Consider the following 16,365-nt stretch of genomic DNA (forward strand, 5'->3'; position numbering starts at 1 on the left):
AGGAAAACCTGGATTCAAGTCTCATACCTTACATGTACTGTATGTATGATCCCAAGCGAGTTACTTAATTTCTCAGTGCTGCCTCGAGGATCTAAGATAAGTTGTAGAAGCATATCATTAGAGAAATTACTTACTGGGTGTTCCTAGTAAAATTACAAAAAACCCAAACCTAGTTTATGTAATTGTCTTTTTGGTGGAAATTGAGAACTGCTGTTTTTAGAGCGATATTTTTCTTTCTTTCCACTTCCTCTGTTGTCAGATGAGAAGTAAAAGTTTGCAGTTGTTTTAAATGGGAAAGGTGAAGTATTGTTAAAATTTCTCGAACATCATTTTGATAGGATTAGCACCAGTCTGCAGGCATTGTTGAATGCTTACAACATGCTAGGCATCATGTGCTAAGCACTGGAAATACAGGCAAAAGCCACAGCAGTCCCTGTCCTCAAGGACTTTACATTTTAAGAGAGAGAAAACCTATCCATGGGTACCTAAAGAGTGGGTGGATGATAAACTTCATGAGGATGGCTTTTTCCTCTTTAGGGGTCATGAAATGCATTTTGCAGAAGGGGGTATTTGAAAGCTGATTCTTGATGGAAGCCTGGGATTCTAAGTGGCTGACGTTAGAAGGGAGAGCATCTCAGGCATGGGGACAGCTACATCAAAGGCACAGAAACTGGAGAGGGTCGTGTAGTAGGCTAATATAACATAGAGAAAAGTGAAGTGCAGGAAATCTAGAAAGGTGGAAATGGACCACTTTGTGAAGATCTTAAATGCCAAACAGGATTTTATTTTTTTAGGAAATCAACTTTCTTGATATACAGTCTGTTTCTAAGTCCTGTCATTCCTGCCTTCCCCTTCTCTCAGTGCCCTTGCTGCCACCTGGTACTATAGCCTGCCAATTACTCTCCCTGCTTTTCCTCTCTCCACTCAGCTGCCAAAGCGATCCTCCTAAGGGCAGGTCTGACCACATTCCTCCCCTGCCCAGTACAATCCATGGCTCTCTCTGACCTTCAGAGTGTAAAGTAAACTCCTCTGTTTGGATTCTAGAGCCTTTCCTAATCTCTCTAGCATTACCCTGTGTCAGTGCAGTGTCCCTGTACTGTACCCTCCAGTGGTGCTGTTTGTGTTGCTTTGTGTGTAACATTCAGTCTCCCAACACCAAGCCCTATCGCTAGCCCATCACCCATGCTCAGAAGGCTCCCCCATCCATGAAGATGCAGGCATAGCTCTGGTCCAGGATCACTCCCAAGTGCAACATGGGTAAATTGGGCTGCTCCTGAGTTCTTCCTAGGAATATCAGAATCCTTTGCAACAAGGTTGAAGCAGGAAGCATTTCTTTTACATATCTATCCTACAAGTAAAATGCATAGTTTTGTCAGCAGCAGTTCCTAGGACAGTCTTATTTATAATAATGTACACGTGCTATTTTCACCACTGAAATGTGAGCTCAAAACTGAAAACAAGTAAAAAAAAGAATTTAAAAAATGTTAGCTTATTGAAGGCAAGAACTCCATTTTTGCCTTTTCTCGAGAAAAGGCCCAGTGCCTGACACAATACGTGCTATAATTTTATGTTGCCTGAAGCATGCATGCTGTACATTGTGCGAAGAACCATGTCTGATGTCATAGAGTTTGCCTTAGGCATTGTTTCGTTGCTTTTTAACTTGATTATATTGAACGTTACTATTTATGGGTGTTGAAAACAAAAATCTTTATTCTTTTTTATGTTGGCAATTTTTTTTGTCCTTCCAGGGTTGAACAGATGTGCATTCAGATCAAAGAAGTCGGAGATCGAGTAAACTACATCAAGCGCTCGTTACATTCTTTGGATTCTCAGATTGGGCATTTACAGGATCTCTCTGCACTTACAGTAGATACATTAAAAACACTCACTGCTCAGAAAGCTTCTGAAGCTAGCAAAGTTCACAATGAAATCACACGTGAATTGAGCATTTCTAAACATTTGGCTCAAAATCTTATTGATGACGGACCTGTAAGATCTTCTTTGTGGAAAAAACAGTGTGTTGGAAACACTGTTAGTGCTTCTGTTCCTCAAGGAAATCTTGAAAATAATAATCCTTTTCTTTGTAACATTTTTATAAAAGATGAAAGAGATCCCCAATGTAAGGTGGCTGGTCAGGACTCAGCTCTGATACCCCGGAGAGAAGATCTGATGACTAGGAGGGAAGGATTCAACTTTCCAGAGGCTGGTTCCTCTGGCAGTGCCTTATTTCCAAGTGCTATTTTTCCTCCAGAACTTCGACACAGAGTACATGGTGCAGAGGCCTCAAAAATCATTAACAAAAATCAGAAATTAGGTAGTTCATCTAATAGTACACCACATTCCTCATCCCCACCAAGCAAATTTTTTGTTAGTACTCCATCTCAGCCAAGTTGCACAAGTCAGATGGGAAATGGAACCCATGACAAAGAGCGTACTGGCTCTGACGCTGTAGAATTTGGAGCATTTGTAGGTAAGTTGAATAAAAAAAAATTTATAAGCTGGTATACTCTAAAGAAGTTTTCATCACAAATTTGACAAATATCAGGAAAGATACATTTCATGTACAAAGTACTTACCGTATGTGAAACTGACTTTCTCTTGCATGGTTTCTTTTAAGTATGTATCCAGTTTATCATGTTGGTTTCAGTTGGTTCAGTTTTTTTTGTCTCTTTCTAAACTTGCTTGTGCTCTTTCTGTTCATTTTAAAAAATGTTTTATTACTCTTTTCCTTTTTTTAATCATGCCTATCACTTCCCCTTCTTCCGTCCCATTATTCTCAATAAGGTTTTTTCAAAATATTTGTTATTTATTGAAAACTTTTATCTGTTTCATTGCTGACCAGTTACAGAGCTTGAAATTTTTATATTCATCCTGGCTAGATACTTATCTATTTAGTCACATTGTAGTACTGATATTGAAAATAGAGAGCAAAAATGGATATATGTAGCTAGATTTACATTGCTCTAATTTGGCTTAATTCATTTACTGTGTCACTTAAAAGCAGCTGTGCACCTGATAAGTTTCAGAGACATGGAGGTGTGTGACCCTGTACCAATGATTCACAAACTCTGCTAAGTCCTACTAAATTGAAAATGTTTGGATTATGGTTCTGGTGATTGACTATATGTCTGTTGTCAGAGAATATTCAGATTGGCTGCAGAATCATAAATGTTTTAGCCAAAACAGATCTCTAAGATCTTCTTTTAAGTGGTAGGGGAGTAGATGGGGGGCGTATCCACACTGATCAAATTAATGGTCCTGAAATTATGAAAGCAGGAGCTTCAGAATGCATTGATTCAAAATAAATGTAAACATGAAAAAGCTAGTAAAAAGTCCTCTGGTTGAGAGAATGACTCTTTAGTCATTTAGTACTGATAGCTCACTAAACTGAACTGCGCAGTGATGATAAGCTCATTTTCCTAAGTAGTTTTGATGCCAGGCTATCAGCTGCAATAATTAGTTCCTTGTAGATGTCAGAGTACTTGTATATCTAGAAGAGTTTCAAGAACCACTTCAGATCTCATAGCATAGAGTCAGTAAATGTGTCTTTGCACAGAAAGCCAAAATTGTCTGTGGCCCAAAGACCAAATGTTTTCATTGGTCACCAGAGGGACTGTACAAGAGACTGGACAGAACAATGATTTTTCAGTATTACTCAGAAAACAACTTAAAGCCTGTGTCCTCAGGACAGAGCAGTGACAGCATTTACAAACCCACAAGAAAATAATTTAAAATGTTTTGTATTTGATTTTTACTAAAGGTCACAGAGACAGCATGGAGTTACAGAGGTTTAAAGAGGCATCATACAAGATGAAAGAAATATTGGCTATAAATGTTCTGGTAGGTAAATCTTGTACAGTACATTGTACGATTTACTTTCACAATTTAAAGTATTTAATTCAAAGTAGAATTTAAAATGTTAAATTTTATGAAAATAAATTGTGGTCTCAGCTAAGATTTCTGTCTGGTAATGAATTGCCCCCAGCTGTCTCAAACTCCCTTTGTGTCAGTAAGTGCACTTGGAAGCAAGGAGGGATGGATTGGTCGCCTTTGCCTTCTGCCAACCTCTAGCCTTGTCCTTGTCACTGCAGTCAGCTTGTTGCATAAACAAGTGCATTAGTAAGAAATTGGTCTTGAGTTACGGAGTTTTGTTACCTGACTTGTAGAAACAGACTTGTTTTTCTCAGGGGCGTCCTTTAAGTTCAGCTGTCACATTGATTTGATCTAGTACGCTCATTTTAATCTTCACAGGTACGGTTTTTGTTTTTATAGCTATGAATAAAGTATTTAATTGTGCTTCTTAGGTGTTTGTCAGTGTCACAAACACATTATTTCATTCATTCTCTATTGACTGAATTTTTTTTTTTGCCAACCTGTCTTCTCAGCAGGATCCCTAGAGTTAGCAGAATAAGGAGATGTAATAATAATTTTTCCTAAAATTCAGTCTCATTTCAAGATTCTTTGAGATGACATATCCAGACTGAAGAAATTCCCAATAACCCGGAAAAGGAACAGGATGAATTGGGGAACAACAGGAAAACATGTAACTAACTAGTTTATTCAGCGGAATCCTTAAAATAAAAAAATTCTCAATTTTATAGTGAGTGATCATTTATATTGGGTCCTCTTTACTTACCTGAGCAGATGTCTGAATAGCAAATTGATTAGGTAGGAATAAGGTCTTTGAACTCTTTTTTAACGGGCAGAAATAATAACGTTCATTGTTGCCACTAGCCATGTTTCCTTACTGGCTAGAAAGCCATCCAGCTGTATGTTTATTACCTGTCTAGCCTGAGACAAATCACTTACCTTAGTCCTCTCTCTTCATCTATAAAATGAATGAGCAGCAGCTAAGTGATGCAGTGGATGGAGCACCAGTGCAGGAGTTAGGAGGACCTGAGTTCAAATCTCACCTCAGACACTTGACACTCACTAGCTGTGTGACCTTGGGCAAGTCACTGAACCCCAACTGCCTCATCCTGGGTCATCTCCAGTCATCCTGATGACTATCTGGTCACTGGATTCAGATGGCTCTGGATGAGAAGTGAGGCTGGTGACCTGCACAGCCCTCCCTCACTCAAAACAAAGTCAAGTGTGAGTCATGTCATCATTTCTCCAATGGCATTGTCTTCAGCAACGAAGGACGAACACACATAAAATGAATGAGTTGAGCCATATGGCCCCTAAGGTTCCTTCTGGATCTAGGATTTTTTTTTCCCTGTTCTTTAGAACTGGTTGTCAAAAAGAAATTCAGATAAAAGTTTCTCTGATTAGAAAACTAAGGAAGTGATAATGATGTTATTTGGCGTAAGAAATGCTATTGATAAACCTGCCTTTAATAATCAAAAACTGCCGGATCATAAAGTTTCTTCTCCAGGCCTTCAAAGGAATATTGGTAGCCCCTTTATCAGTGTAAAAGAAAGTAAAAGAACTCCAAAGGTGATGAGATAAATAGAACATGGCATGTCATTTGTTTTTGCATTTTAGTGTGTCACATAATTGATTACACTTTAGCATTTGGTAATTGATTTTGTTGTACATGGGACTTTAATTGTGAATTATGTGTAATTATCTATTGTATATTTCTTTTATATCTTTACTTATTTGAAGAAGTTTACAGTTTACTTACTTCAAATAGGAACAAGGACAGAAAGATATAAAGAAGACCATCCCGGAGGATGTAGAGATCCCTAGATATCAGGTAAAGGCTTTTACAAGTCAAATCAAAAAATAAATGCTTGCTATGTACCCAGCACTGTATTAAGTACTGGGGATAAAAAGAAAGGCAAAAAGCAGTTGTTTCTCTCACAGTGTAAGGGGGGAGGCAGCATGATAAGTAAGTATGTATATACAAGGATTAGATAAATTGGAGATAATTAACATAGAGGGGACACTAGCAGTAAGAAGAATTGGGAAAGATTCTAGTAGGTGAAATTTTTAATTGACATGTGAAGGATACCAGGAGATGATGATGAAGAGGGAGGTAATTCCAGGCATGGGATACAACCAGTGAAAGCGCTTAGTTGAGAAACATCGAACCTAGTGCAGGGAACACGAAGGAGGCCAATATAACTGGATAGTAGAGGATGGAGGGGTGAGTAAGGTTTAAGAAAACTAGAAAGGTAGAAATAGTTTGAAAAATGAAGGTCTTCAGAGGATAAGCAGAATTTTATATTTGAGTCTAGAAGTGCTAGGTGGCTGCTGGAGGAGCCAGAGGTGCAGGTGACATGGTCAGACCTCTGCTGTAGGAAGATCAGTTTGAATGGAGAAAAGACTTGGAGTGGGGAGAACTCAAAGCAGGTAGGTGATGGTGACCTGCACCAGGACAGTGTCAGTGTCAGAGGAGAAGGGTTCTTTCGTGTACAAGATGTTACAAAAGTAGAAGTGACAAATTGAACATGGGGGATGAGAGATCATGAGCAGTTGATGGTGCGCTTGGGTGACTAGGACATTGATGGTGCCTCAGTGATAATGGGAAAGTTAGGGAGAGGGCTTGGGGTAGGGAAGTAGATAATGAGTTCAGATCTGGACATGTTGAGTAAAAAATATATACAAAATATATCCAGTTTAGGGTGTCCTATTATACCTTTGGTACTTTGAGTACTTATAGGAGCTAATATGTTAGAAGGAGAAATATAAATTTGTGTGTAGCTTGAAAAAATTAGCTGTAGAGGAATCTTGTGAACCTGTCATATCTTTTAGGAAGATTTGGAATTATGTAAAGGACAGGAGCACTCTTGTCCAACTTTTTTCCATTGGGAGAATGCATGAGAATAACGGCCAGGAAGAGAAGTAGGAAAGAAAATACTATATACCTCCCAGTGAGGAAAGAAATAAGAAGAAGATAGACTGTGCAAAAAAAGAACACACTGTCCTGGTGACCCTGTTGTGAATGAATTCTACTTTTTTTCAATGTACACCAGAACTGAAAACAGTATTTTCCATTACAATCTGACCCAGTACAGAGCCTAGTAAGACCTATTAATTCCTTTAATATATAATTTAAGATCATCTTAACCTCTTTTTGGCTGTGTCACAGTCCTATCTAATAAGTTTACAATCCACTTGAAAGCCCTACGTAACACCTTCCCCCATCCCGTACTTGTTTCAAACCTAAGTGTTACACTTTACGTTTATCTTTGTTCTATTTTATAATATGGACTATGGTTTTAATTGATTAAACTCTTTAGATGAGCACTCCATCTATGCCTTCATTTAAGGAACTTGGGGCGTGGAAGTGAGGTAAGATGGGGGTATTGAATTGTACAGTACCACAGACAACTTCTAGAACACTATTAATAGAGCTCTCCCTCCAGATTAACATGAGCCCACTAATGACTGCTTTTTGAGCGCAATCATTCATTTCGTTTTGAAGCCATGTCATTGCACTGTCCTCTAACCCGGGATTCTCCATCTTCTAATGATGCCATGAGAAGTTTCAGCAAGTAATTTCCCAAAATTCAAACTTCTGTGTCTCTTAGAGTCTTCTAATTTTAGTGATACTGTAACAAATAAAAGAATGAAGCTAGTGTGGTATGATCTATTCTAGAGGCATCTGGTTGTACAGTGAATATGCTAAGCCTGGAGTCAGGAAGACCTGAATTCAAATTCTGCCCCAGATACTTACCAACTGTGTGACCCTGGGCAAGTCACTTAACCTCTATTTGCTTCTGTTTCCTAAACTCTCAGATGGAGACAATAATGTAATAACCTGACCTCACAGGGTTGTAATATTTGTAATGCACTCACAACAGAGCCTGGCACATAGCAGGCACACAGTTAATGCTTGTTCCTCTCCCCTTCCCTTCTTGATCAACTCCCTGCTGACTCTTAGTGATCATAGACATGTTCTTTCTAATAGCTCATAAGCCAAGCCAAGTTTGTAGCATTTTTACTTAGTATACATAGTTCGAGATTCTGCCCTTTAAAGATCAAGATAATATAATTTTGCTTATTTGTTTTCCAATTCTGTTAACCATTTACTTCTATTCCTTCTTATCTGAATATTATTATTCTTAATTTAGAACAAGGTATCTAAACAAAAAATTTAGCTTTGCACTTTTACACTGTTGTCCATTATTATCTCATCTGTACTTATCCCTTCTTTGAACTTCTTCTTGCTCCTGGAATAATGTAATACAAAAATTTTCTCCCACTTGACAGCTACTCATCCTCAGTGTATTTTACTCCCAAAAGTTTTAAACAAACAATTTTGTTGATCCTAATTAGCATTAATATTGCCAGTGCTCCATGTACTGCTCTGAGAGGATCATGCTTCCTTTTCCATTTACTAGCTTCTGTCTTCTGTGCATACCATTTTTAAAAATCTGAGAGGGCCATTTACTTCCTTGTGCAGCTATATCAGCTTCTTTAGGTATTTTCCTCTTTCTAATCATAATTATTTCTTTAGAATTTAATTTTCCTGTGTCACCTTTGGACTGACTTCCCCAAGAATTTTAGACCCTGTGGCCCTGGGCAAGTCACTTAACCTCTGTTTACGTCTGTTTCCTAAACTCTGAAATGGAGATGATGTAATAACCCGACCTCACAGGGTTGTTGTCAAATGAGGATCTTACCTTTGAATGTAGTGCTAGTAACTAATACCCTTTTATTAAACAGTTCTACTCGACTTTTACTTGACATTCAGTTTTTCACCCTGTTGCAAAGGAGCAAATGTAAGAGGGAATGTGTGACTGTTAAATGAGTTTTTAACTCTCAGTAGACATAAATCATAATGTGGATTTCCGTTATATTGACAAAAGGTAAAACAAAACCCATTTTCAGATTTTTGCTTTGGTTTGTCTTCATTTAGCACACACACTTTGTGCAGCAGTCAGGAGGCTACATAGATGTATACTTACATAATTTTAACATTAGAAAGGATCTGATTATCTAGTCTATCCTCATTTCCCAGGAAAGAGAACTGGGAAGCTTTGAGATTTAGTTACTTATCTAAGGTCACACATGGAACATGGCTCTTAGGACTTCACTATCTAATAGGATATAGAATTTACCATATAACAGTGCACAAAACAGGTAATCTTAATAACTGCAATAAATACCAATGAAGGGGTGCTTGGGCCCCAGCCCTAAGATCATAGCTCTGGAAGCATCCCAGTTTCTCACAGCATAGGCATCCATGGACATGATCTTAGGGCTAGGGCCCAAACATCCTGTCACCACTAGTACTAGAAAATACTTGAGACATCTAGAGAAAGGAGAGATCACAGCACATTCATGTGGAATAGCTAAAAGTAGATTTCATGGAAGAAATGGCATTTACACTGAAACTAAACTGGGAGTTTTTGGTGATTTTTTTTTTTAATCAACTTTCTTTACGAGGTCTTTTTTTCCTTCTGCTTCATACAAAAATGTTACTCACTTAAGAAAAACCTAGAAGCATGACAAAACAGAACATTTTCCATATACATGAAGAACAAAGAACATTGTGTATGAAATAGAATCATTACATACAACTTGGGGTTTATTTTTGTTTTCGTGTATCTTAAGTTTAACATAGCAGTTCCACCACTGCCCTGCATATAACTGTCTTTTTTTCTGAATTTCCTTCTGTTCTTTTCTGTGGATTGGTAGAATTTCAGTAGATGGCAATAGAGAATAAGTTCTATGGGCTTGAATAGCATGAGCTAGAGAGGGGAAAATTCAATTTTGCAGTAATAAGTAATTTTTTAGTTTTGTTCTTATCGCAGGGTTCATGTGGGGTAGTATTGAGAATGGAGGCTAAAAGGTAGGTTTGAGCTATTCTGAATGTCACATAAGATTCTAAACTTATTTTTTCTTCAGTGGGGAGTCATTAAAGATAGTGAGGGAAGCCTAGGAACAGGGAGAGCAGTAAGAATCTATTAAAATGCTTTTGACTGGGAGGTAATAAGGACTGCCTGCCCTAGGGTAGTAGAAATAAGAATGGAAGTAAGGACTTTTGTAAGAGAAACTCAGGAGATTTTGTCATTAGGTTTTGGGAAGAAAGATCAATTTTTAAAAACAGATAAGTCAGGAAGAAATGGATTTTGAAAGGTGGTAATTGTGGTTTCGGTATAGTTAGTCATTAACCGTGCCAGTTTAATTCAGATAAACTTAGAGACAACAGAATCATAATGAGATGTTAAGGAAAAGTTCCTAATCTTTGAGATTGACTACAGAGTGAACCACCATGTTGTTTGATAATATGTCCCTATATATCTCTGTAGTAGATGGAATACCTTGATGAATGAGCCATGATTCTGACCAAATAGGGTAATTCTTATAAGATTAAACATAATAGTGGAAACAAGCTTCTGAAAGATTACTGGAATGTTTTCTGCAGAGTGATCTTCCTCCTGAAAACTCCTTGAAACATGTGAGTTCTTATGCTGGATTAACTGAATGTCACAAAACACCCATCTCCCTTCATTCAGACCAAGGTAAATGTTTTAATTTGTTATTGAGATCAAAGGCATACTTTCTCCTCCTGCTATAGAAAGAAAGGAATAAAAAATAGGTGCTGAGACTGATTCTGAGGAAAGTAGCTGGGCACACTTATGTTTAATGTGTTCTAGTCTTCTTGGTAAAGTATAAGACAAAACCATGTGACAAGAAGCATGAGGGAGGTGGGGGGAAGCATTTGAAGAATTTCAGAATGAACATGAACAAAGGATGATGACTGCAGAGACAGAGAGAGCTCCCCAGGAGGCTCAGAGAAGTTAGATAAGCATGAATTTATAGTAGATTAGTTTATCATAACTCTGATTTTTCTCCTGCTAGGCCTTGAAGTCCACAAGCAAAGAACAGATTCAGTAAAATGTAAAGTTCTATACTATGATTAGAAACAAAGTCAAGTGTTTGGTTATGCAGCATTTTAATCAAGTTAACTGCAAGGCTTTTTTTTTCTTTTAAGTACAAAACAGCACTAGAAGAGCATCCATAGAGGACACCCACAATGTCGATTCCAAAGCAGCCTTACTTTCGGTTTGTACATTTTGCTTAACAGCTAAAAACTTTACACAATATTTGTATTGAAGAATAACCGTATAAATGAAAAGTGATGATATTTTGTGGTAATTTCTTTTGGTTATTAAACTTTTAAGTAAGAGACTTTAGTTTTGTGAGTATTAAAATAGTGAAGGCAAGAAATACAGGCAGAATTTCTGACAACAAATCTTTAAAGAAAAATCAGTTCAGTCTATTTAGTTTTACATTTAAAAAAAGGCAAGAATTTATATTTCTTTGAATATTCCCTACTTTATAGGGACTGACCATCAGCAAACTGAGTCAGTTTTATGACTTAGAACCATTCAATTGTTATTAATAAGCCTGATTTTGAAATTAGAAATTGCAACCTCTTGTAATATAGGAATTGAACCTAGATTTATTTAAGAAATCTCTTTATTTGACTATAATGTAGAGATACAAAATTCAAGCTCCAGTAGACCTAAGACAGAAATATCACATTTAATCACAGGCTGGCAATCCTAGTCTTACCCACCTGTAACATACAAAGAGTCTGCTAAACAAAATAGGCTTCTCAGGTATCCATAACTGTTAAACCAAAGATAATCTAGGTATTAAAGTTCCATCAATTAATGTTCTCTGTCAAAGAGGCCCTTAGGCCATCGCTCAGTTTTGTTGACTCCTAATTTATAATCGGTTCTAACATCCTTAGTTCTTGGATTTCTCTGGCCCTAGTACAGAGGAAGAAACAGAAAAACTACTCTTAGATCATAATACGGGGCTTGATGTTAACAGTGATAAATAATCTTGAGAAGTAAAGAAAAACTCATCACTATGCTCTCACAGGCAAAGGAATATTTAATATATTTTTTAAACTATTTTAATCCAGAATAATTAACATAATAAATTTTTTTAAAAGACAATTTTGTTACCTGGAAAATTCCACTTTACATGAAATAACTGATTCCCTTGAATGCCTTCACTATGATTATACCCATTAGTTATTGATAATTGTGTGAAATGATAGTTCTGTTTTCTCTTCGAATTGTAGCTTTTAAAGTGTAATGTTTGAAATAAAAAATGGTCTAGCAATTGTATTTTATTTTGATGTTATTAAAAATACCCTTGATTCTTTTTTCTTTTGATTAAAGGACTGGTTCCAAGATAGGACAGCAAATACTCAAATGTGAGTAGACTTTTCGCATAATAAAACCAAATTTCAGACTGTTGGATGATCTGTTCATATGTAGAGCATGTCACTTAACACTTGTTTATTCATGGGAATGTCAAGCATCTATACTCTTTCCTATTTTTTCCCTGTTCCTCTGTTGGCACAGAAAATCAGGAACTAGCTCATTTATTTAGTTTCCTACTTCTATTCTTTTTTAAATGACAAAATTATTTCTTTAGCAAGTTGTACCTTTAGTTTACTGCCAAAAGTTTATGAAAAGTAGATTTGTGGTATGGAGGAACTAGAAGTAGTACTCCTAACAAAAATATAAGGTGGCAACTGTGGGAGCAGAGAGGAAAAAACAAAGTGGAAAGGCATTTCACAGGAAAAAATGGAAAAAATTAGTGGTAGATTAGATTTATAGGGAATAAATTTAGGGAAAATCTCTGACTCTGAGATTGGTAAGAGAGAGGTTTCTTTCAGTGGTAGTTGTGGGAGAGTTGGTTTGAAGTCTGCGATTGGATGTTTCCCCATTACATAAAAAAGAATAAGTTCCCCCAGTGACCAGTAATGGGACCATCATTCGGTGCAAACAGACACCACAGAGGGAAGTCAGACGTGTCCTGGACGATCAGAATTTTATTTTCATGTTGACTAGTTTTCCTCCTGTATCTTTTCCCATATCCCTCCTCCTAGAGAGCCATCCATCATAAAAAATGAAAGAGAAAAAGAGACAAAGAGAGGTAAAGCAACCTTCTATGCAATATTTCAGGCCTTGGAGCCCCACCCTCTGCACAGTGGTGGAGAAGAAGGTGTCCTCTTATAACTTTTCTTTGAGGCAAAGCTTCATCGTTCAAATTTCGTAACATTTACCTTCATTTTTGTTGTGGTTCTTTCCATGTACATTGTGTATATTATTTTCCTGGATCTACTTCATTCTGCTTTAGTTCCTTAAGCCTTTCCATGATTCTGTATCCGTCACGTTCATCACTTTACTTACTACATTCCATTCATTTATACGTTTGTTTATCCTTTCCCCAATCAATGGTCGTCTGATTTGTTTCTAATTATTTACTACCATCAAAAGTGGTACTGTCCATCTATCTACATGCAGGTATCTCTACGGATGTGTGTGTATATATATATATGGCCCCTTTTTGTCAGCAAGCTCTTTGGGATATGTGCCTAGCCATGGGTAAAGATATTGTAGCCGCTTTATATGCTTAATTCCAAATTGCTTTCATGAATGTTACTACTTCAGTTTCACTAACAATGCAGTAGCGTGCTTGTCTTAAAGACACAGACAATTGACTGCTCCCATGTTTTGTTGTATTTTCCAGTTTGCTAGGTAAGGTGAATAATCGCTAGCACTTACATGATACCTTAAGGTTTGCAAAATACTTTACATATTATCTTGTTTGACCCTCATAGTCACCTGGGAGGTAGGTACTATTATTATCTCCATTTTACAGATGAGGAAACTGAGGCGAGAGCGGTTATGTGGCTTGCTCAGAGTCAGAACAAACTTAGGTCTTTCTGACTGTTGAATCCAGGACTTTATCCACTGTTGCACCTAGCTGCCCAGACCTCAGTGTTACTTTGCATTCCTCTTTGTCTTAGTGATTTGGAACATTCTTTCATGATTTTGTTAGTAATTTGCAGTTGTTCTTTTGAGAACTGGTTATTCATAAGATTTTATCAGTAGTATTTTTATATAATAGCAAAATCCAAGAGAAAGGGAAATCCCATTCAAAAGAACTACGAAATACATGAAATATTTGAGAGTCAGTCCACCAAAATAAAGAAAATATTTGTATAGATTCAGTTATAGAATAATCCTTAAATGAATGAAGAACAACCTCAAGTAGCTGCAGCACTGTGTAGTGCTCATGGCTAGGCTGTGCCGATTTAATGAAAACTGCAATACCCTAAAACAAAAGTTATTCTAAAGATGTAATGCAGTGTAATCAGACTACCAAAGGATACTTCACAGAGTCGATTAAATAATAAAAGTCATTTGGTGGAAAAAAAGTTCTAGAATGTTAAGGGAAATAATGGAAATAATGGAAGGAACAAAGTGGGAATAGCGCTGCCAGATATCAGCTTGTATCATAGAGCAGCAGTTGTCAGAGCCATTTGGCACTGGTTAAAAAAGGGGATCACCAGTCCCTGCTCCAGACAAGACAAGAGAATGTCATAAATAATGGATTCCCAGCTTGATAAGAACTTTGGGACACCTAGAATTTCACGGCATCGTCACCCGCTGTCTATCACTGAACAACTGGAAGATTCCCCATTCCTTAGGCACTAGTTGGGGGCTGGGCGGCGGAGTGCACAGAGGGCGGGGCCTGGAGTCGGAAAGACTCTTCTTCCTGAGTTCAAATCTTGCCTCAAGCATTTTATTAGCTGTGTGACCCTGGACAAGTCACTTAACACTGTTTGCCTCGTGTCCTCATCTGTGAAATGATCTGGAGAAGGAATGGCAGAAAACCCCAAATGGGCCACGAAGAGTGAGACACAGCTGAAACGACTGAACAGCAGGCATTAAAGGGAAATACCACTACCCATGGCCAAAGACCTTGGACAAAGGATCATACTCTAGCCCAGGCATGGAGAACCTGCAGACTCAAGGCCACATGTGACCCTCACCCGAGATCCTGGAAGGTCATGTGTGGCCTCGAGGTCACAGGTTCCCTACCCCTGTACCTAGCCAATTAGAAGCCACCAATAGTGGATGTTATTCATTCCTTTTGTTGAATCATTTAACTTAGAGGTTTTTTGTTTTGGGGGGTTGGGGGTTTTTTGGGTTGTTTTTTTGGGGCAAATTCTATCAGGGAAAGCATCCACTTAAGGGTTGAAAGATTGCATGTGGGAGTGCCAGCCTCAAGGATACTCACCAAAGGAGCATTTAAGGCTCAGAAGAGTTTCCTAATAAGATGTTAACTTAAAGTTGACATTTTTCCCATAGGAACACTTTTTTTTAATGTTGTGAAACTCACTGGAAATATGTTTTATTGATAATGGAATACATGCCCTTCATTCAGGGGGCTTCTACTTGTGTATATTCATTTAGTGCATGTCTATCTAAAGACATGAAATAGAGTCACCAGTATTTAAGGACTAAGAAATTCTGAAACGTGGAAATCTTGGAAGCATAATGAACTCCTGTAGGCAGATTCCCTTCCCCGTTTTCAAGGGTTTAATTCTAGATATTACAAATGTAGAAATCAGTTAATATGAAACTGTGCCTGTGGTAGGCAAAGAATGCCCCACGATTTGCAAACATTATAAAGTATATATGAAGAGAATATTACTTATTTTATAGATAGACCCCCAAGGCTACAAGTTATTGACCAGATGGATGTATTCTTATCTTCTAATTGGAAAATTTTTGAAACTATATATTAAGGTAGCGATCAGAAGAATGTCTGTTATTAATTTTATTCATGATTATTACATTTTAAAGTTTCCCCAAAAAAGTAAGTTAAATGATGGGACATGAGAATATATATATTAAAGAAAAGATTTTCACACCTTCTACTTTGTTCTTTTGTGTACCCATTTCTCCAGGCCACCTGAAGAGGAAACAGCAAATGGTAAGGAGTGAAATTCTTCACTGTACAGAAATTAGCAAGCGTATATGACCTGTGATTTCATTGCCAAACCATCCTAGGTATAGTAATTTGGGGAGATTAATATTTAAAGGTATTTCCTCCCTTCTAAAATTAAGAGAATGGGATTGTCAACCCTTACCTGTTTTCTTATGTTTCTGCCTCTGTAATCTCTTTTTCTGTATAAACTACGTCTCTCCTAGATGGTAAATTACCCTCTTCAATCATACTTTTTTAAAATTGTAGTCAGAAATCCACACCTCAAGTGACGTAGCCTCCTTTTTGCTATTTTACATTTCCAGCGTTCATCTTTTTATAGGTGTACAATTGTTCTGATTCCATGTCCGTGGAACAGCAGTTCTGTTTAACTCAGGCTAGCACTGAGCTCTGACATATTGAAGTAGATGTGTGCTTCTGCTAGATCCCCAACTGTTAAGTACCAGAGAGGCTAGAAAAGCTAAGAGGGCTAGGTGTGATGAGGACCCTCCACATGTCACGCTGGGCACACTGCCTCCCTGCCCCAGAATGGCGGCAGACGTTGGTGGCCGATCACAGAGACGAGCAGGGGTGCTGGTTTTGTAAATGCTGTCCTTTCTGATATTTAGATTACATTTGTCATCCTCATCAGAATTAGAG

The 16,365-nt window shown here is 37.6% G+C and overlaps 1 protein-coding gene across 1 annotated transcript in view; it reads left to right on the forward strand.

Annotated features, from left to right (window-relative positions):
• TRPM7 (transient receptor potential cation channel subfamily M member 7) overlaps positions 1–16,365 on the forward strand; it is a 139,304-nt gene that overhangs the window by 113,763 nt on the left and 9,176 nt on the right. Inside the window, exons 26-32 of the mRNA XM_072624262.1 lie at positions 1,749–2,470; positions 3,761–3,840; positions 5,639–5,701; positions 10,325–10,421; positions 10,895–10,965; positions 12,099–12,133; positions 15,689–15,714. Of these exons, the coding sequence (XP_072480363.1) occupies positions 1,749–2,470; positions 3,761–3,840; positions 5,639–5,701; positions 10,325–10,421; positions 10,895–10,965; positions 12,099–12,133; positions 15,689–15,714 (1,094 nt within the window). The remainder of the gene's footprint in view (positions 1–1,748; positions 2,471–3,760; positions 3,841–5,638; positions 5,702–10,324; positions 10,422–10,894; positions 10,966–12,098; positions 12,134–15,688; positions 15,715–16,365) is intronic.

The sequence above is a fragment of the Notamacropus eugenii genome, chromosome 7, assembly GCF_028372415.1.
Source record: "Notamacropus eugenii isolate mMacEug1 chromosome 7, mMacEug1.pri_v2, whole genome shotgun sequence".
NCBI classification, from domain to species: Eukaryota; Metazoa; Chordata; class Mammalia; order Diprotodontia; family Macropodidae; genus Notamacropus; species Notamacropus eugenii.